Source organism: Chiloscyllium plagiosum, unplaced genomic scaffold (assembly GCF_037043375.1).
Source record: "Chiloscyllium plagiosum isolate Xiang-an unplaced genomic scaffold, Cpla_swu_hap1 HiC_scaffold_1, whole genome shotgun sequence".
Taxonomy (NCBI): domain Eukaryota; kingdom Metazoa; phylum Chordata; class Chondrichthyes; order Orectolobiformes; family Hemiscylliidae; genus Chiloscyllium; species Chiloscyllium plagiosum.
In genome coordinates this window covers 88,778,636-88,799,790 of record NW_028270139.1, presented here as the reverse complement: position 1 = coordinate 88,799,790, position 21,155 = coordinate 88,778,636, and the positions used below count along the sequence as shown (strand labels likewise).

Sequence of the window (21,155 nt, the reverse complement as noted above, 5' to 3'; positions counted from 1 at the left end):
GTTCTCATGTAGACATGTAATTATCTTTGGGATGCCTGGAGATAAATTGTCTGCTAAGTTATTGGACCTTGGGAAGAAAAGTAGTAAGTTGCAAATCAGCTTACCACTTCTTATGATGAAACACTGCCATCTGAGTTGTGAATAGACTTAATTGCTGAACATTTGTTGTAATTTGTTAATTTGTGAAAACAGCGTTTTGCCTGTACCTACCTGTTGGTTTTGCAAAGTTGGTGCACTTTGAGATAAATTGCAAAATAAGCATCCCACAGAAAGGTAAATCTCTCAATTACAGTGTACAAGTGAAATTGGCTTCAAGTGCTTGTATCATTGATGTATTATTAGCATCTTTTGTAGTTGCCTATATGGCAACCAAGAGTGCTTCCCCTCTACCCCCAGGGCCAGCATGGTCCAGTTTGTAGCTGGATTTTCCTCGGCTCAGATCTGCTTGAAGGCATTCTCCTCGCCCATGTGCTGTCAATGCCAGTAATCAGCAATCTTCTAACAAGCAAGCTGGAGCAACAGACAAATTGTTTGATTGCAGAGAAGCAAAAGCACACGGAAAAAAGCTTTAATGGAGTGCCAGGTGATTAGTTCATTTTGATATGGAATGATTTAATTTACAAACTTGGATTAAATGTGTATTTTTTTTGTCTTCTGATTTTGCATTGTGGGTAAGAGAAAGTCAACTGTTGTCTTGACCGTAACTGGCAGTTAATTGTCTTTTTTCTAGCACACTAGCTATTAATGCAGTAGATGACAGAATTCAATGATGACCTCCTTAGTGAATTGCGAATATCTCAAACATTGGTCGTTGCTTAAGTCAAGGTAGAAGAATTGCTAGGCAGATGCAACCTTATTCAGAGATCACAATTCCTCATTGATCAGCTTAAGCTGCTGTAAAGAGATGCTGTTCTTTCACCCATTATCATCATCACTTCCAAGACGAAAGCCAGTGTCTGGGAGTAACTGGTTTCTGCAGAAGTAAATAAGTGGGTAAGAAAGTACATATAGGTAAAAACAATGACTGCAGATGCTGCAAACCAGATTCTGGATTAGTGGTGATGGAAGAGCACAGCAATTCAGGCAGCATCCTAGGAGCAGTACATATAGACTAGTGAACCTTAAGACTATTGTAGAAAGCATCCAAAATATGTAGAATTGCTTTCATAAACCAACAGCTAACCTGTAAGGACTTGATTATTTTAAATAGTGCTACTCTGGGGACAGTTGTTGAGGGTTTATTATGCTGCCATGTTGTGTTCAGTTTAAGGGAGGATGTAGGTTGAAGGTGGAGATCCAAAATAGCAGCACTGACATTGTATCACAAAATGGTCTGTTTGTTTTCAGTATGCTTCAGGTGGATTTTAAGTGTTCATGCACTAACATCTTCAGAAGCATGCCATCCTCTTTGAATTCTGCATGCTTGTTGTGCGGATTTTCTGCTATAATGTTAAATGCATAATTTTGTACATTTTGAGTTATTTGTCAATTTATATTTTTTATAGGTAGACAAGTCAACCCAGAGAGCACATGCTGTGAAAAGCTGGAGAAGACTATTATTCTTTTCACTAAAGTGGTAAGCAACTATAGTTTTTTTAAAGTCATATTGTTTGGACATGTTGTGACACACCACCATGGCAGATGGAACTTGAACCCAGACTCTACAATAGTTCTTTTTAAAGAAAGTACATCAGTCTGATACTTAACTAATTATATTTGAGAACAGCAGCAGATTGAGCAGTGTTTAGTAATTAGTATGTTGTATCAATCCAAAGGTGAACTGATTTGAAGTAATTTCCCATTTTTTATAGGTAAAAATGTAAAGCTACATGTAGGTGAATATACTGTTTGCCTGCTGCTGCAAGGAAATGCTTATAGACATTTAAAATTGTTTTTCAGTTCATAGCAGATTTAAGAGTAGTACGTATTTATTTTCTAAACTAAGACCATCTCTGCTCTTATTCAGGTCAGTTTTATTAGCTGATAATCTGGCAGCTTTTTGAAAAGTGTGAAGATAAGCAAGAATGTGAACTTGAAAATATTAAAAACTTAATTATGATAATCATGCTTGAACATTTTCTAATTCAACTGTATTAAATAATTTACCTTCTGTTGAGGATTTCAGTTATCTGTAATTCAGTCTTTTATCATTGGGTGTCACATGTCCAAGCAAAATGTAAGTTTTAAAAAAATTTTTCAAAAGTTACAGAAATTAATTTTGTAAAGATGGTGATTTTCTTCTTCAAAATGTTGTGACTCTATGACCATCTGTTGCAAGATAAAACACACAAGAGAAACTCTCACAATGAACATAGGCCTTTTTGACAACAAGGCTGGTGAAGTAATGAAAAGCCAGGGAATGGAAGAAGAGTTGAATAAATACTTTGCATCAGTCTTCGTAGTGGATGACCCTAATAACATTTCAATAAAGAATAATAAAGGGGCTAAATGACATATTCACTGCATTGAAATTTTTAAATAATTTTTCCAGAAAGTTTAATGTTTTTATTAACCACACTGGACAATCATTGAATATGCTGTGTTTTTCATCAACTTTAAAATGTTACATATCTGTCTTTGCTGATTGCAGCTTTTGGACTTTTTGGACTATCACCCATTTTCATTCATCGGGTTGATTCAGAGATCATTGGAGTTTGCTGTTAGCTACATATTTACAGGTGCTGGTGAGGGTGTGGTGTTTGAGCGGTTCATCGTTCAGTGCATGAACCTCATTAAAATGATCGTCAAAAATGATGCTTACAAACCGACAAAGAAAACTGAAGGTACAATTACTTCAATGCATATTATTTTATTTCCTTAATGCATAAAAACCTTATTATTGCTCTTGTCAATTTGATTGCAGTAGATTGCGTTTTTAGATAATTATTTTATTGAAAATAATTTGCAGCTGAATGCGCAAGTTTATATTATGTTCACTTCTGTTTTCTAGAATTTAATCACTGGGTTTTGTCATTGGTGTGGAAATTGCTTTGCAATCTATTTAAAGGAAATTGTTTCAGAATTTAAAGTGTCACATGAAGCACATGCAATATAAATCATGGAATCAATTTCAGAGGAAGATTGTTTTAAATAGACGTAATCACATGCCTTGAAGATAGATCTTTTATTATCACCTAGGATAATATGAACATTCTACTTTTTCTGAGGGAAATACTTTGAAGCCTTTCCTTTAAAATACAACAAATTAATTTAATGAAACATATCAGAAGCAAATGGATCATTTCATTTGTATCCTGGACTTGTCATAATGCATCAAGTTATAATCAATATTTCAAAGAACTCCCAACAGGTCAGCCTTCCAGAGAAAGGTGCTTGAGATATTCGGTTTTTCTTGATCCTTAGAGTTTTTCAATTCTTCTTGTTTTTCATATGCATTTTCCCCAGTGCCCCCTCTCTTTTTCAAAATATGAAGACTAGAATTGCCCAAAATCTAGATTATTTTTAGCTGCAGTATAACATAAATTCTCTGCAAAGATGATACCACAGTCCAAAGATGTGCAGGTCAGGTGAATTGGCCATGCTAAATTGTCCGTAGTGTTAGGTAATGGGTATATGTAGGGGTATGGGTGGTTTGTGCTTCGGCAGGTAGGTGTGGACTTGTTGGGCCGAAGGACCTGTTTCCACATTGTAAAGTAATCTAATCTAATCGAATCTAATACTTCACTGCTTTTCTACTTCATCCTTCCAGAAACTAGCCTCAGTGTTTGGCATGGTCTTATTAAGCTCTATTGTTTGTGCATCCACATTTTACATTTCATTGCTTCAAGCTGGTTTGGATACTTATTATTCAAATTATATATGTCATGATTATTCTTCTCGCAAAAGTGCACAACTTTTTGTAAATTACTTTTCTTGAAGTTCATTTCTGAACTAAAAGTCAATTTTGCAAGTTTATTAAAGTAGTTTGAAAACTTTTATTTTTCATTCATGGGAAGAGAGCATCATTAGCTACGATAGCACTATTACCACTCACTAGTTGCTCTGGACGAGATGGTAGTGAACTTCGTCCTTGAAACATTGCGGTTTGTACAGTGTAAGGATACCTACAATGTTGTTGGGAATAGCGTTCCAGAATTTGGACCCAGTGACAATGAACGTAAACAATATTGTTCCAAGGCAAGGTGGCGTGTGGCTTTGGAGGGAAACTTGCTGGTGGTAGTCCTTCCATACATTTGCTGCACTTTACCTTCCAAATTATAGTGGTATTGGGTGAGAAGGTGCTTTTGAAGGTAGCTTGGTGATTTGCTGCAGTGTATCTAAGAAATGGTACCTGTTGTCCATACTGTATGTGGAGGGATTGAATTTTCAACGTGGTTGACTTGGTGCCATTTAAGTGAGTAGCTTTATCTGGGATGTGTTCAGCTTCTCGAGTGTTGCTGAAGCTGCATTCACCTAGGAAAGTGACGAATGTTCCATCACATGGATGGTCATAGGAAAGGCAGGAAATTAGTTACTCACTGCAGAATTCCTAGCATCTGATTTGCTGGTGTGACCACTATCATTGTGTATATAGTCCAGTTCAGTTTCTCATTCATGATAACTGCTAGGATACTGATGGTGGAAGATTTAGCAAAGGTAATGCTGAAAGTTAATATAATCGGGCAGTGGTTAGATTTCTATTTTTGGAGATCGTCATTGCAGGCACTGTGTGGTGCAAATGTTATTTGCCACTTTTCAATTCTAAATAGCTCTTGCTGCATATGGGCCTGTTAAGCTTCACTATCTGAGGAACAGTACCGTGTTCAATCATCAGTAAACCACTTATAGTCTCACTATAAAAGGGAGGGAGGAGCAGCAGAAAATAATTGGAACTAGGCACTACCCTGAGGAACCTCTGCAGTGATGCTCTTGGACTAAGACATTGGACCTTTAACAGCCACAACCACCTTCCTTTGCGCTAGCCTTTAACCAGTGGAGAGTTTACCCCTAACTACCATTGATATCCAGTTTTGTTAGGGCTCCTTGATTAAATGCTGCCTTTATATGAAGTACATTACTTCTGGAGTTCTGCTGTTTTGTCTATGTTTAGACCATGCCTATGATGAGGTAAGAGTTGAAAGGCTGTGGAAAAATCTAAACTGAGTATCAGTGAGCAAGTTATTTTTTCACAAATGTTGCTTGATAACTCTGACTCCTTCTATCACTTGACTGATAGAGAATAGATTGAGGTACATGCCTATATTTGACTTGCCCTACAGTGTGTGAACAGGGCACATTTGGGCCATTTTGTAACTGTGCTGAAACAGCTTGGTTCGACCTGGTCCTGTTTTGGTTGATGTCTTCAGTACTGATGCCTAGTTGTTGTCAGGACCCTCGATCTTTTCTGTGATATCGACCATTCCTTAATAATACATGAAATAATTCAATTAACTGAAGACTGGTACCAGAATGTGAGATTTCAGTGGAGGGGAGAGCAAGATGTATCATGCACTGTGCACAATTGGGGCAAGATGTCAAAGTGGAATCTTGAGCCCTGTGTTCAGTAGCACTAAATAGATTTCATCCAGAGGTCCTTTCCCACATGTGTAAGAGAGGCCAGAGACTGCTCGAAATCTGGCTTTCATGTGGGGCCCAGTTGCCGTCTTAATCATGGCTCAGTTTGGAAGAGAGATCAGTGACACTCTGGCTTCCCCTGCTGAGTACAGAATTTTTATATCTTTCACATTCCAGTCACTGCGTACAACATTGATGTCATTGTTCTATCCCTCAACTTGAACATCAAATCCTGTAGACATCTGAGCAATGATGGACACTGCTATGGACAACCCTAGGTTCTCCCATGATGTCATGATGTTTCCCATGCAGCTTTCTAACGTGTCCTTGGGATCGTACAACATCTTCCATTAATTAGCATTTCAATCCTTGCAGTTATTGCACGAGACACAAAAAGATGCTAATTCCTCCTAATTGCTATAAAATTCATAATGTCAGTTCGAACATAAAGTTAGTTATATATAAAATTATATGGTCACAACTAATGTTAGAATTCTTTAGCCAATGAGTAGCTTTTTTTCTCACCCGACCTTGAAATGTCAAACAAAACATTGCCCCTCTATCTTTTAGCTGCAAATATAACTCCTTCTATCTACCTGCTGTCTGTAAGTGTGTTTTAAACAGGAGGTTGCTTCGAAGACAAAAGTTGTTGTCCTGTCTCCAGATATTTCTACATTAACTCTTTTACTTAATAAACAGCATCAATATCTTTTCATAAAACTGAAACTTAATCACGTTCCCAGCTCTTAAATCTTCTCTGAATTCCTAAGATTTTACAAGATATCTTTGTCCTCCCCTACCCCTTGATTCTTGGATTTAAGAATTCCTTTGAAGTGCCTCAAGCATTATCTAGGTTTGCTTATTTAGATTGGGAAGTTGTCATTGTTTATTTTCTCGAATTCAAGCTGGTGCCCTTAAGAAATCAACTGTTTACCGATTTGTAGTTCAGCCCCCCTTGCCAACACGATGGGGGCTGTTTTCAGCTATCCATAGTCATTTGTTTTAAAGGAATTCAGCCAAATCCCTTCACGTTAGGTGTAGATCGCATTTCTTATTTTCTCAATACTTAATTACCTAAAATGTTTCCCTTATTGTGGGATCATATTTTTCTTTAATTCTTGCTAAATTACAAACTTCGGGCTGGCTGTTGCCAAACATCTCTTATCACACTGGCTATTACAGATACCTGCCACTGATAGTTTGCAAAAAACATCCTATATTTTAATTTATAAGCTTCTTTGTTCTATCTGTTACCTTGGGCTTATCTCATTTATCAAAGCTATCATTGTCCTAACTTATGATTTCACTCTGATACTGCCACAGGCAGCCATTTTGTGCTACCTCTGGCTATGGGCTGCCTCAATAGATAGAAATGCTTCAGGCTTGTCTTTTGCACTGATGTGCTGGACTCCCCCACCATTAAGGTTCAGGATATTTGAGAACCCTCCTCCTGTCAATCCTTGTCCACCAGGATTCATGGATGGCTTTATCAGGATTGCAGATCCTTGAACTATTTACCTTTGTTGTTCTCCTAAGTTGCAGGTAAGCTGTTTTTGTAGTGGATTAATTGAGGTTAATTATAAGGTCAAAGGTAGGGTGTTTGTTGATGATTGCATAATGTTCAGCACCATCCTGGAACTCCCTTACCAGCAGTACTCTGGTTCATGTTCACTTCCAGTACCCTCTTGAGAGTATATAAGGTTGTTCAAATGTATTGACTGATTTGGTGATACCAAAATCCCATGAACAAATAAAAAGACTAGAAATCTCAAAGAATTTCTGATCTGATTGACAAAGGACATGTATGGACGAAAATGTGTATTGTTTTCTATCATTCGCATTTGTTTTCAGAGGATCTATCAAAATGAATGAGATGAAGTGTACTGTGACTGTGTCCATCTGTATTTCGTGAGATGGAAATGCAGGACCAGCTGAAAGATATAGTTATCTTAAATGTAAAACTAAATTATCTCTTTGCACTTATCACTAAGTAATTGATAAACGGTGCTTCAGGGAGAGCGTGAGTCATTGCTTTCTCAAAGCCCCTGTGGATAGCAGTGAACTGACATCCCAAGGAATTATTTTTAAAAATCATATTTGGGTTGTTGTAATTGTGAAACCAACATACATGGATTCCTACATTAAACTGTTTCTTTCAACTATATCATACAACCTCTACTGAGATCCCAAAATGCTTTCGTTTATTACTCCTTTACAAATTAGCACTTGTCAACTATGAAGTTGGAAAACCAACCTGATCTTTCATATTTCTGTTAACATGTTGGAAATTGAGTATCTTCTCATTTTATGACATCTGTGTTGAAATACCTTGTGTACTGTATAAGAAGACTAAAAACTGGTTATATGAAAATACAATGGTGTAATACATGATTGAGAGCATGGATCAAGTAGAAAGTTAGTTGTAGTTCTGAGATTTTGGAACTGATTAGCAATTTTTTTTTATTTTTAGAAAACAAACCTGAAACTTTGGAAGCACACAAGATCAAATTGTGCTTCTTCAACTATTCAACTTTAACTGAAATCTGTCGAAGACTGGTATCTCAATATTTCCTTCTGACTCCAGAGGAATTGTCTATGTGGGAGGAAGATCCTGAGGGCTTTGGTGAGATTTCAGTTGAAACGAAATTTGCTTTAAATGTACATGTTTTATTCTCTATAATTCAGTTGAAATTTCTGCTGAGGTAACATTTTGCATCTTAAGTACTCTAGTGCGGCACTTCTGATATTCCATTTTAAGTTACTGGTTTTTTATGCTTCTTAAATTATCTAGGAGAATATCACAAATGTATGTCTTATATATTTCAGAATTAAATTTATACAAATTTTTGTGTGATTAGAAGGATTTTTTTTATTCAAACGATCACTCCAATTAGTGTTTACAGTTCAAAGCTGAAGTACAGTGAAGTACGTTGAACAGATAATTATGTAAGATAAAAGCTTCTCAGTATGTTCATGTATTTCAGTTTTTTTTAATAAGTATTTGAGTGATTGGATTTTAACTGAAAAGTGTGATAAATGCAATTGATACAGCATGAAATGTAATATACCTAAAAGTTTGAGAACCTGTTGCTTTAGGAGGTTACCTATGTTTACCTGTTCGAGACCCCATGGATTTGATGTCTAGAAACCAAACCTTTAGTACTGCTTCATTCTGCAGATGGTGAATTTTTGAAATTGTCTACCCCAGAGATCTATGGAAGTGTGGTCATTAATTACATTCGGTTTAGAGATTGGTATATTTCTACTCGCTATTAATAGCAAAGGACATGGGAATAGTGTGAGAATATATCAGGTGATCAACCATGATCTGGAAACACAAAGCAGCATTAAGGGACTCGATGGCATGTAAGCATAGTTGGCTAGGTTAGGCATTTGTTTTCTGTACAAGATAGTGTTGGGCTGCCATTCTGAACTGCTGCAATCCTGGTAGTATAAAGACTCAGTGCTTTTAGGATGGGAGTTCAGGATTTTGACCTAGCGACAATGAAGGAACAGTGATGTAGTTCCAAGTCAAGATAATGTATGACATGAAAGGGAACCTGAAAATGTTGATGATGAGTTTGATTTAACCAAGATCTTTGTTTAGTTCCTAACTTTACTGAATATAGGTTGGGATATATTTGATCTTGTTCATTGAAGCTGCTACAAAATTGAAGTGTGCAAACATCTAATTCTACAACGTGTTCTACTGGGTAAGGCTATGGGTATTTTCTTAAGTCTTTCAGAAGAACAGTCTTAGGACTGTGCTTTCATATTAGGTAATAATTTGACCAGAACAGATAGTTACACAGCAATGACTGTATTGTAACAGTTGCTGATTTTGCCTCACTCCCTAAAATTGTTGTGTCAAAACAAGCAAAGTTTAATGAACATCACAAGTATTTGAAGGAAAAACTGATCACTGTGAAGAAGGAACTCTTACATTTGATGAAGAATAAGAAGTGAGAACACTTGAGTGTCAGTCACAGGAAATAAGTCTTGAATGAGGATTTGAAATGTTAAAATAATAAACTTCCGTTAAGGGAGATCTACAATTAAAATTTAAGGAATTGCAAGTATCAGAAGTTTCTAAGAATTATGAAAAACATCTGGGACATGAAAAGGAGTTCCTGATGAATAGGAGCAGTTGAGAGAGAAAAAACAACACTGATTAATGAAAGAGCAATAAATGTTTTGAAATCCAATTCAATTTGGAGAATAAAAAAGAGGAGATGTGTGGTATGAAAGAACAGATCGGCACTGTAGAAGTAACAAGTTGCTAGACAAATGAACTGTTGCTCAAAACCTCAATAGGATATGGTTTAGGAATTCTGTGGAAGACAAAGTGAAATAAAAGGCCAGTACAAGGGGGCCAATGATACCACACAGAAATAATTTAATAAAGTATGTCTAGAATGGTATCAGAGGAAAATGACAGATCAGATTTAACAAGAATGCGATACACTTAAGTAAACATAAAAAGCATCTCAATGTCCCTTTTGGAACAACTGGGGGCTTTTGATCAGAAGAAATTTACAAGTTATTGCACTGTGTTGTGACCAGCTATAAAGCCCAGTCAGAAGCAGGCTAATTCTCTCTTTACAGTTCTCCTAGTAAGAACTCAGTTTGAGGTAAGAGCTGTATGTAAAAAAAGTTATTAAAAGGGTTACCTCAGATTACAACAGGATCTGGACGAGATGGGCCAATCGGCCGAGAAGTGGCAGATGGAGTTTAATTCCGATAAATGCGAGGTGGTGCATTTTGGAAAAGCAAATCTTAGCAGGACTTATACACTTAATGGTAAGGTCCTAGGGCGTGTTGCTGAACAAAGAGACCTTGGAGTGCAGGTTCATTGCTCCTTGAAAGCGGAGTCACAGGTAGATAGGATAGTGAAGAAGGCGTTTGGTATGCTTTCCTTTATTGGTCAGAGTATTGAGTAGAGGAGTTGGGAGGTCATGTTGCAGCTGTACAGGACATTGGTTAGGCCACTGTTCGAATATTGCGTGCAATTCTGGTCGTCTTCCTATCAGAAAGATGTTGTGAAACTTGAAAGGGTTCAGAAAAGATTGACAAGGATGTTGCCAGGGTTGGAGGATCTGAGCTACAGGGAGAAGCTGAACAGGCTGGGGCTGTTTTCCCTGGTGTGCCGGAGGCTGAGAGGAGACCTTATAGAGGTTTACAAAATTGAGGGGCATGGATAGGATAAATAGGCAAAGTCTTTTCCCTAGGGTCAGGGAGTCCAGAACTAGAGGGCGTAGGTTTAGGGTGAGAGGGGAAAGATATAAAAGAGACATAAGGGGCAACTTTTTCACGCAGAGGGTGGTACGTGTATGGAATGAGCTGCCAGAGGATGTGGTGGAGGCTGGTACAATTGCAACATTTAAGAGGCAATTGGATGGGTATATGAATAGGAAGGGTTTGGAGGGATATGGGCCGGGCGCTGGCAGGTGGAACTAGATTGGGTTGGGATATCTGGTCAGCATGGACGGGTTGGACTGAAGGGTCTGTTTCCATTCTGTACATCTCTATGACTCAATGATCATTTCACACTCAGAAACAAAATGCACTAATATTGAATGTGTGAAGTTTGATAGATGCAACCAGTAACTTAGAGGTAGGCTATACTTGTTGATGGAAAATTGTGAATCTGCAAATTTTAAGGATGGCTTGATGTTGATGAAGGCTGTTCATTTGACGAAGCAAGTCAAAGTTAGAAAATAGATCTGTACATTAATTTGAGTTGACAGTGCGATTGATTTGTAAAAAGCGATCGACTCTGGGGTTTGGTAAACTCTGGCTTTAAAAAAATGGTCGAGGAATGTTGTTCTTGAGTGAGATTAAAGGATCAAATGGAAATTGTTAGAGTGCACATCAAACATGTTTTAAGATGGATAATAGAGCTGGAATGTCTGCTGTTTTCTACATTGGCCTGTGATTGGAGCAAGGTAATTAGCCATTAGGTGTAAAACTCCATTGAATAGGAGGAAAACAACTAAAAGTCATGGCATACATGACTGCCACACGTCAGTGTAAAGAGTAGAAAATCATAGAATTCCTGTATGTAATTCAAAATCAGGATTAAAGCAGAAAAGTTTGTACAATTTACAGCTTATTTATAAAATGGAGGAATTGTAAAGCCAATGCAAACGTTTCGTCCCCTGTCTAGGTGACATCCTCAGTGCTTGGGAGCCTCCTGTGAAACGCTTCTGTGGTGTTTCCTCCGGCATTTATAGTGGCCTGTCCCTGCCGCTTCCGGTTGTCAGTTTCAGCTGTCCGCTGTAGTGGCCGGTATATTGGGTCCAGGTCGATGTGTTTGTTGATGGAGTTTGTGGATGAGTGCCATGCTTCTAGGAATTCCCTGGCTGTTCTTTGTTTGACTTGCCCTATAATGGTAATGAATTTGACTGGGACAACACTACCATTATAGGGCAAGCCAAACAAAGAACAGCCAGGGAATTCCTAGAAGCATGGCACTCATCCACAAACTCCATCAACAAACACATCGACCTGGACACGATATACCGGCCACTACAGCAGACAGCTGAAACTGACAACCGGAAGCGGCAGGGACAGACCACTATAAATGCCGGAGGAAACACCACAGAAGCGCTTCACAGGAGGCTCCCAAGCACTGAGGATGTCACCTAGACAGGGGACGAAACGTTTGCAACAAAAACTTCCAGCTCGGCGAACAGAACCACAGCAATGAGCATCCGAGCTACAAATCTTCTCACAAACTTATTATTTTAACTGCTTACCCTTCAGTATTAAAACAGTGCTGGGTATCTTTCAGCACATGGTAAGTATTTTGGAAAGATTAGAGGTGTTATTTTCCATCCAGGTGATGTCCCAGTCGATGGATCTTTTACAAAGAGCATGATGCCAGAGTGAGAGCTGAGCTTCAATATCTATGAGATGCAGAACTTATTCTTAATAACTGACGTGAATTATTTCAAGCAGTCATTATTTCCTTGGGTACATTGGACATGGATCAAGGGTCAGAGCAAATGCTCAAAAAATGAAATGATTGAAGAATTTCCACCTCCTCAATTTCAGAGTTCCAGCATTTCATGGAGATCAAACAGGGAAGCTTTTAACTCAGTTTGGCAAATATGAATGAACATTTGTGACTTAGGGAAGAAGTTCTAAAGAATTTTGACAGATGCTGAAATCAAGGAAGTGTTGATAGCACTGGACATATTGGCACAATGTGATCCAAAATTGCCAATGATTATCGTTGGAGAGGCATCATTGATTAGGAGCTGTACTTTCCAGATTCAGAGGGATGGTAAATGTAGACTGGTGTGTTGTATATCTTGTTCTTAAGACTGAAACAGAACAGAGGTGGTAGTAATTGAAACTGAAGCCCTGGCTATTCCTGTGTTTGTGAAAAGATTGCATTTTAATGCCTGGATATTTACTTTACAGTTGAGACTGATGACAGTTACTTGATTATCCATTTGGATGTGAAGGAATTAGCAAGGATGTGACCTTGTAAGAATAATAGGGTTGTAATGATAGGGGATATTAACTTTGCAAACATAGACTGAGTTTGCCAGCGTGTTTAGGGCTTAGATGGAGAAGTATTTAAAAATGTTCAAGAAAGTTTTCTTTTTCAATTTGTGGATGTATCTGCTACTTAAATGATTTGGATGTGAACATAGGAGGTATGATTAGTAAGTTTGCAGAGGACACCAAAAGTAGTCATGTAGAGGACAAAGAAGAAGTTTATCTCAGAGTGCAGCTGATCAGATGGGCCAGTGGGCCGAGGAATGGCAGACATTTAACTTCAATAAATGTGAGATGTATTTTGGTAAGGCAAACCAGGACTGGACATATACAGTTAATAGTAGGACCCTGTGGAGTGTTGCTGAACTTGGGGTGTAGGTGCATAATTCCTTGAACGTGGAGTTCGAGTGTTGAAGAAGGCATTTGTCATGCTTGCCCTTATTGGTCAGTGCACTGAGTATAGGAGTTGGGACGTCATGTTATATAAGAACATATGAAATAGGAGCAGGAGTAGGCCATCTGACCCCTCGAGCCTGCTTCACCTTTCAGTAAGATCATAGTTGATTTTTTCATGGACTCAGCTCTACTTTCCTGCTCGCTTACTATAACCCTTAATTCCCTGTCCGTTCAAAATCTATCCATCTCTGCCTTCAAAGCAGTCAATGAGGTAGCCTCAGCTGTTTCATTTGGCAGGGAATTCTGCACATTCACAACATTTTGAGTGAAGTCGTTCCTCCTCAACTCAGTCCTAAATCTGCTCCTCCTTATTTTGAGGCTATGCCCCCTAGTCTGGTTTCATCCATCAATGGAAACAACCTCCCTGCTTCTATCTTAGCTATTCCCTTCATAATTTTATATGTGTTTCTCAGATTTCCCCTTATTTTTCTAAATTGCAATGACAATATTCCCAGTCTACTCAATTTCTCCTCATAAACCAATCCTCTTAACCAGTATCACCACCTCTGCAACCTCTCCAGTGCTAGTATATCCTTTTCTTAAGTAAAAGATCAAAACTGTACATAGTACTCCAGATCTGGCTTCACCATCACCACCATCCCTGTTTTTAAACTCCATCCCTCTAGCAGTGAAGGACAATCTTCCATTTACAGTCTTGATTACCTGCTTCACTTTCAAACAGGCATTTTGTATGGGGGCTGTACAGGACATTACTGAGGCCATTTTTGGAAGCCTGCATTCTTTCTATAGCAGGGAGACCAGAATTGAATGTTGTTAAACTTGAAAGGGTTTAGAAAGGATTTAGATTAGATTAGATTAGATTACAGTGTGGAAACAGGCCCTTCGGCCCAACAAGTCCACACCGACCCGCCGAAGCGAAACCCACCCATACCCCTACATTTACCCCTTACCTAACACTACGGGCAATTTAGTATGGCCAATTCACCTGACCCTGCACATCTTTGGACTGTGGGAGGAAACCGGAGCACCCGGAGGAAACCCACGCAGACACTGGGAGAACGTGCAAACTCCACACAGTCAGTCGCCTGAGGCGGGGATTGAACCCGGGTGTCTGGCGCTGTGAGGCAGCAGTGCTAACCACTGTGCCACCGTGCCGCCCACTAAGGATGTTACAAGGATGTTTCTGGGATTGGTGGGTTTGAGCTACAGAGAGAGGCTGAATAGGCTGGGGCTTTGTCATCTGTAGTGTCAGAGACTTAGAGGTGACCTTCTGGAGGTTTATAAAATCATGAAGGGCATGGTTAGGGTGAATAGTCAAGGACTTTACCCCATGTAGAGGAGTCCAAGACTGTAGGGTGTATAGGGTTTAAGCTGAGAGAGCAACAATTTAGAAGTGACTTGAGGGAGAACTTTTTTTACACAGAGGGTGGTGCATGTACAGAACAAATTCCAGAGAAAGTGGTGGAGGAGGGTACAATTAAAATATTGTAAAGGCATCTGAGTGGGTACACGAATAGGAAGAGCTTAGAGGCCTGTGGGACAAATCTGTGGGACTAAATTTGCACATTCTCCCCATGTCTGCATGGGTTTCTTCCGGGTGCTCCGGTTTCGTCCCACAGTCCAAAGATGTGCAGGTCAGGTGAATTGGCCATGCTAAATTGCCCATAGTGTTAGGTAAAAGGGGTAAATGTAGGGGTATGGGTGGGTTGCGCTTCGGCGGGGCGGTGTGGGCTTGTTGGGCCGAAGGGCCTGTTTCCACACTGTAAGTAATCTAATCTAATCTAAATGAGGATATCTGGTTGGTGTGGATGGGTTCGACTGAAGTGTCTGTTTCCATATAACTCTGACTGTATGACCTAGAGTATAAAGATTTTGTGTGGTGGTCTTGAGATTTGCTGCTCCAACTGAAAATGCGCAAGGAAAGAACAGACCACTGTAGCCCATATTGTTGCACATTCCAATAGCAAGGCCTCAAATAGAGCTTACAAGTTTTGTTCCAGATGAAGACTTTTAGTTCACTAATGACACGTAAAAATGTACATAAAGTCAAAAGAATGTGCTCAAAAAGAATACTGTATCAAAGATTGGCCAGAATAATTTCTGTGCAATTCCATTGGAAGATGATATTTTGAGCAAAGGAAATCATCTCGCTGTTATGGATGACATGCTAATTTATGAGAAAGCTTAGACTCAACTGGAGTCCTGGTTACATAAGGTCACTTGGGTTTCATGACATGTTATACCCAAGTGCAAAATTACGTTTGGTAACCGGAGCCTTCAAAAATGATTAAAAGAGAAGAAATCCAGTTGCATGACATCGGCTATCAATCAGGAGGAGCAAAAGGAGACAAGATGGCATCGTCACTTCCATCCTGAGTTCAAATAAATGTATTCTGAGATGTTTCTACGGTCTGGATGGAAATATTTTTTATTGTGATTGACTACTTATTCAAAGTGGATAGAGGTAAAATGAGTATATTGCTTATGATTACTGCTTATGCTAATACTGGGCAAGTCAGATCCTTCGATTAATAGATCACAAGATTTAATTTTTGCAGTTAGTCACTGTGATGGTCAGTCACTGACACATTTTTGTGAGTTGCAAGTGTGAAGACACATTTTTTTCTTCAAAAGAATGCAAGTTTGTTGCTTCAAAGAAAAGAACCAACCTTATCTATCGGATCTGTTGTTTCAACTTTTTCCCAGCAATAGCATTTTCAGGCACTCAATTTCACTCTATCTTAACTCTTTGATTTCTGACCTAAGTGACTCTCTTCAGTTCTAATGGCCTAGTGATTTCTTTCTAGTTCTACTGCCTTCAACCTTCTTTGATAGCTTGAAAGATGAAACACAATCTCTCTCACAACTTGGACTGCTGAAATAGCCTCAAGACTTCATAAACCACTTTATCTTTTGTTGGAGTGAAAGTATTCTGCTACACAGAGAAATATGTTTCCTTTCATGGGGGGCATGGATAGGGTAAATAGACAAGGTATTTTCCCTGGGGTGGAATGGGGTCCATAACCAGAAGGCATAGGTTTAGGGTGAGAAGAGAAAAATTTAAAAGGGATCTAAGGGGCAACTTTTTCACATAGAGGGTGATGCATGTATGAAAAGAGCTGCCAGAGGAAGTGATGGAGGCTGGTACAATTACAACATTTAAAAGGCATCTGGATGAATATATGAATAGGAAGGGTTTAGAGGGACGTGGGCCAAGAACTGGCAAATGGGACTAGATTAAGTGAGGATTTCTGGTTAGCATGGACGAGTTGGAGCAAAGGATCTGCTTCCATATTATACTTCTCTATGACTCTATGAACTCAAACCACTAAGGTCTATATTCCCTATATATCATAAACATTCAAGACTATAAACACTTCTTTGATCAACACAACAGGTATTCTGTTGGGCACTTAAGATAAATCTGCTTAGACAGGGTTGTTTAACTCATTGTTCCAAATGAGATAAGGATTTTTTAAAAATGCTTTCACTGAACTGAAACCATCATCTATTTTACCTCTTTTATTTGAAATCTACATTCTTTGATGATCATACTACTTTATTATAATACGGTCACACACTGAAGCTCTCTGTATTATTGAATGAAATTTTGTCACAAATTGGATTTCTCACATTCATTTTTCTTCATTATTGAAAACTGCGAAGACTTTACTGAATCGTCTAGGTTTATGCATATGACTAACTTTCCGTGATTCCCACAAACTGATAGTGAGGTAAACAGTTGGGTTTGGATGGTAAAAGATTCATTAAAGGAGATTTCATTAACATCTTTGCTAAATTATTGTTCCATCTGGTCTGGCTCTATGCAAGTCTTTGATAGGAAGAAATCTGCAGATTGTTTGGCATAAATTAACGCCATGCCCCACAGCAACAAATTTTGATAAAGTGAAAGAGGAGAATGATGTGTATTGTTGAAGTCAAATGCAGAATTACAATATTGTCACAGAGTACACCTGATCTGTAACTTGGAGAACGTGTGGATTGGCAATCAGAATCATCAAGGCCAGGTTCTCGAGAGAACACTACACTATAATAGTGTTGTGTGAAGACAGAAAAACAGAATTGTGTGAATAAACGGAATGCACTAGTTACTACAAGGAGGCAACCATCTGAACAGTTGACCATTTCTTCAAGAAATCTGGAAGATGTTTTGTACAGTCATTTGGTATTGTATAATTATTCTGTCTAACAGAGCTAAGACAGCTTGAATTCTTAATCACCAAGAGAGCTGAGAACAATGTTCCCTCTAAGTTTAGTTGTTACCTCATGGATTTCAGAGTTTTTTGTATGGTACATTTAAATGTGAGTGGAAGTCATACGGCAGAAGGTGGAGTGTGTGTGGAATGCATCTTACAGGGAACATTGGCCTTGAAGACCACCAGTTAGATTGATGAAACCATAATGGGAATGGGGAGGCGACCTCTACATTGGTTGGAGTCATGCAAAAAAGAAAATGGCTTTGATTGTTTGAGGTCAGTTATCTCAGTTCCAGAAGACCTCAGTAGGTGTTTCTCAGGGTAGTGTCCCAGGCCCAATATCTTCAGATGCTTCATAATGAATATCACTCTATCAATAATCTTCCTTCTATCAATAATCTCTCCATCAGTACGTCAGAAGTGGGCATGATTATTAATGATTGTAGAATGTTTAGCGCCATTTGCAAGTCTTCAGTTTCAAAGTAGTCCATATCCATGTGCAGCAGGACCTGAAAATACCCAGGTTTGGGCTGACGAGTGCCAATTAATGTGTCTGCCATGCACATGTCTCCCAGTGATCATCAACAAGAGAGAAACTGACCAACCGCTTCTTGACATTCAATGGCATTACCATTAATAAATCCTCAACTTTCAGCATTCTGGAGATCATCATTGATCAGAAACTGAACTGGCTGGCCATAATAAATATTGTGGCTGCAAGAGCAGGTTATAAACGGGGAGTCCTGCATAGAATAAGTTTCTTCCTGACTCCCCAAAGCTTGTTCATGATATACAAGGCCCAAGGCACGTGTGTGATGGAATGCATATCACTTGCTTGGATGAATATAGTTCCAACAACACTCATGAAGTTATGCACTTTTTCCCACCCTCAGTGCTTGTCTTTATAGTCTTCCTTATTAATGTTTCTAGTCTCTCTGTTCTCTTCGTCACCTTTGCTATTCTTTACTCCTTATTTCTCACCAGGGTCTTTGACTCTCAACTTTTGTTTCTTTTCTTATGCTCTCATCTCTCAATAAACCTCTGTCCCTAATTCTCCCAGTTGCACAACGAGACTGCCATTAGATTTTGGCTCCTTATCTAAACAAACATATACTTACAGTGGAGGCAGTTCAAAGAAGATTCACCTGGTTTACCCTGGTTGTGGAGGACTATTGGGAGGAGAGGTTGAATAGGTTGGGTCTGTATTCATTGGATTTTAGAATGAGAGGTGGCCTTCTTGAAACATAGGTTCTTGGGGGACTTGACAAAATATATGCAGAAAGGTTGTTTACCTTTCTGGGAGCGTCTAGGACCAGAGAACATGGTCTTGGAATAAAACAAATGAGAAATTTCTTCTCTCAGGGTCATGAATTGTGGGATTTCACTGTATTTGTGAATTTTACTGCAGAGGATTGTAGAACCTGGGACATTAATTATATCTCAGACAAAGATGGATTTTTAATCAACAAGTAAGTTGAGGGTTATGGGGAAAAGACTGGAAAGTGGAGTTGAGGGTTATCAGATCAGCCATGATATCATTGAATGGCGGAGGATAAGAATGCTTCTGCTCCTATATTTTATGATCTTCGTTATGGCCTTCCTCCACTTTTCCATCCTTCGTTGTGATAGACCTGCTTTCAACCAATGGAACATACTAGTTAGTCTTCTTAGTAACAGAATTGAATTAGATTGTGATTTTTTTTGTGTCTTCAGATCATTTACTCAAAATGTCAAAAAATTTTTTCTATTTCACTAGCTGTGGAAGAGGCTGGAGGGGACTCTTACAAATACAGTTTAAGGGTAAGTTGGACTGTTTACAAACTTACACTTGTTGAGAGCAATTTATTTATTAAGGGAAAACTATTATTCGCTACAATTAATCATCTGACCATCAGTATAACTGCAATGGGAGGAATCTTTCAAGAATCCTAGGTTCTGGAATAGTGTCCGAGGATTAGAAAACTACTAGATTAGATGGGTTGCAACTTTGTCACCTGTGATTTTATTGAGTATACTTGTAGCTAAATTGTTATATAATTGGCCAACCCGCACAGATCTTAAAATTTACATACTTGCCCTGACTATTGACCCACAGATTCCTTTCCCCTTGTCCAATCTGAATGTAAAAATCTACTGCCTCAGCCAACTTCATCGAATTTAGGCAAGTGGATGTGTTATTTGGTCAGCCAAATACTGATTGACAAGTTGTGGAAAATCCTTGTATGTTTAGTACAGAGAGATTCATGCAACTTAATGAGGCCTTTTAAATGAAACTTAATCATATTTTCCTTTACAGATTTGGAGATGCCAGTGTTGGACTGGGGTGTACAAAGTTAAAGATCACACAACACCAGGTTATAGGCCAACAGGTTTAATTGGAAGCACTAGCTTTCAGAACGTCGCTCCTTCATCAGATGGTTGTCCTTCAGGCACAACCATCTGATGAAAGAGCAACGCTCTTTCAGTGGAAATCTCTCTGCTGACTAGAATCATACTTGGCATAAAGGAAGATCACTAATGATTGCACAGTACTTAGCATGCTACAGACTTCTCATAATAAAGCAGTCCATGTCCAAATATCTGGACAGTATCCAGGCTTGGGCTAACAAGGGACAAATAACATATGCTGCACAAGCACCAGGCGCTGACCGTATGCAGCAAGGGTGAATCTAACCATCATCCTTAGGGATTACCACTGAAGAGTAACTAAACTGCACTAATCATATCGATACTATAAATACAAGAACAGCTCTTGGAATCTTACAGCAAATAATTCACCTCCTGACTCGCAATCTCTACAGCACAAGTCAAGAGTATGATGAAATAGCCATCATTTGCCTGGATTGAAGCTCCAACAGATTTAAGAAGTTTGCCACTATCCAGGACAAATCAACCCGTTGCATTGGCACCATATCCACAAACTCTCAGTCCTTTCTACTCTGGTCAGTAGCAGTAGTGTATACTATCTACAAGATGCATTATAGAATTTCATCTAGGCTGTTTGGATAGCACCTTCCAACACAACCACAACAATTTAGAATTTCCTTCTAAATACTGGCACCAGGTTCTGTATACCAGTTACTCAACAGGACTCTTCTTACTGCACCTTGCAAAGCTATGAATTCTTTGACCCAAAAGGAAAAGGGCAGCAAATGTACGACAACTTACAAGATCCCCTCCAAGCCACTCACCATCCTCATTTTGAAATATACTGGCATTCCTTCACTGTTGCTGAGTCAAATTACTGGAATTCCCTCTCTAGCACCATTGTGAGTCTACCTGCATGAAAGGACTGCAGTGGCTCAAGAAGGCAGCAGACTACTACCTTTCAAGGGCAACTACGCATGGGCAATAAATGTGGCCTAGTCAGTAGCACCCACATCTCTTGAATGAATGTGAAAAGACTGTTCCAACGACTGAATGCTAATAACTAGAGGATATACCATTAATGAATTGGTAAAAAGAAAACAAAATTGATGTGAATAACTGTTTTTATAA

General features: G+C 38.8%; 1 protein-coding gene across 1 annotated transcript in view; it reads left to right on the top strand.

The window, feature by feature from the left end:
• The window catches only part of ipo11 (importin 11), a 471,218-nt gene that overhangs the window by 145,101 nt on the left and 304,962 nt on the right, over nt 1-21,155 (top strand). Inside the window, exons 9-12 of the mRNA XM_043689427.2 lie at nt 1,506-1,576; nt 2,591-2,783; nt 7,985-8,137; nt 19,414-19,457. Coding sequence (XP_043545362.2) covers nt 1,506-1,576; nt 2,591-2,783; nt 7,985-8,137; nt 19,414-19,457 — 461 coding nt within the window. The remainder of the gene's footprint in view (nt 1-1,505; nt 1,577-2,590; nt 2,784-7,984; nt 8,138-19,413; nt 19,458-21,155) is intronic.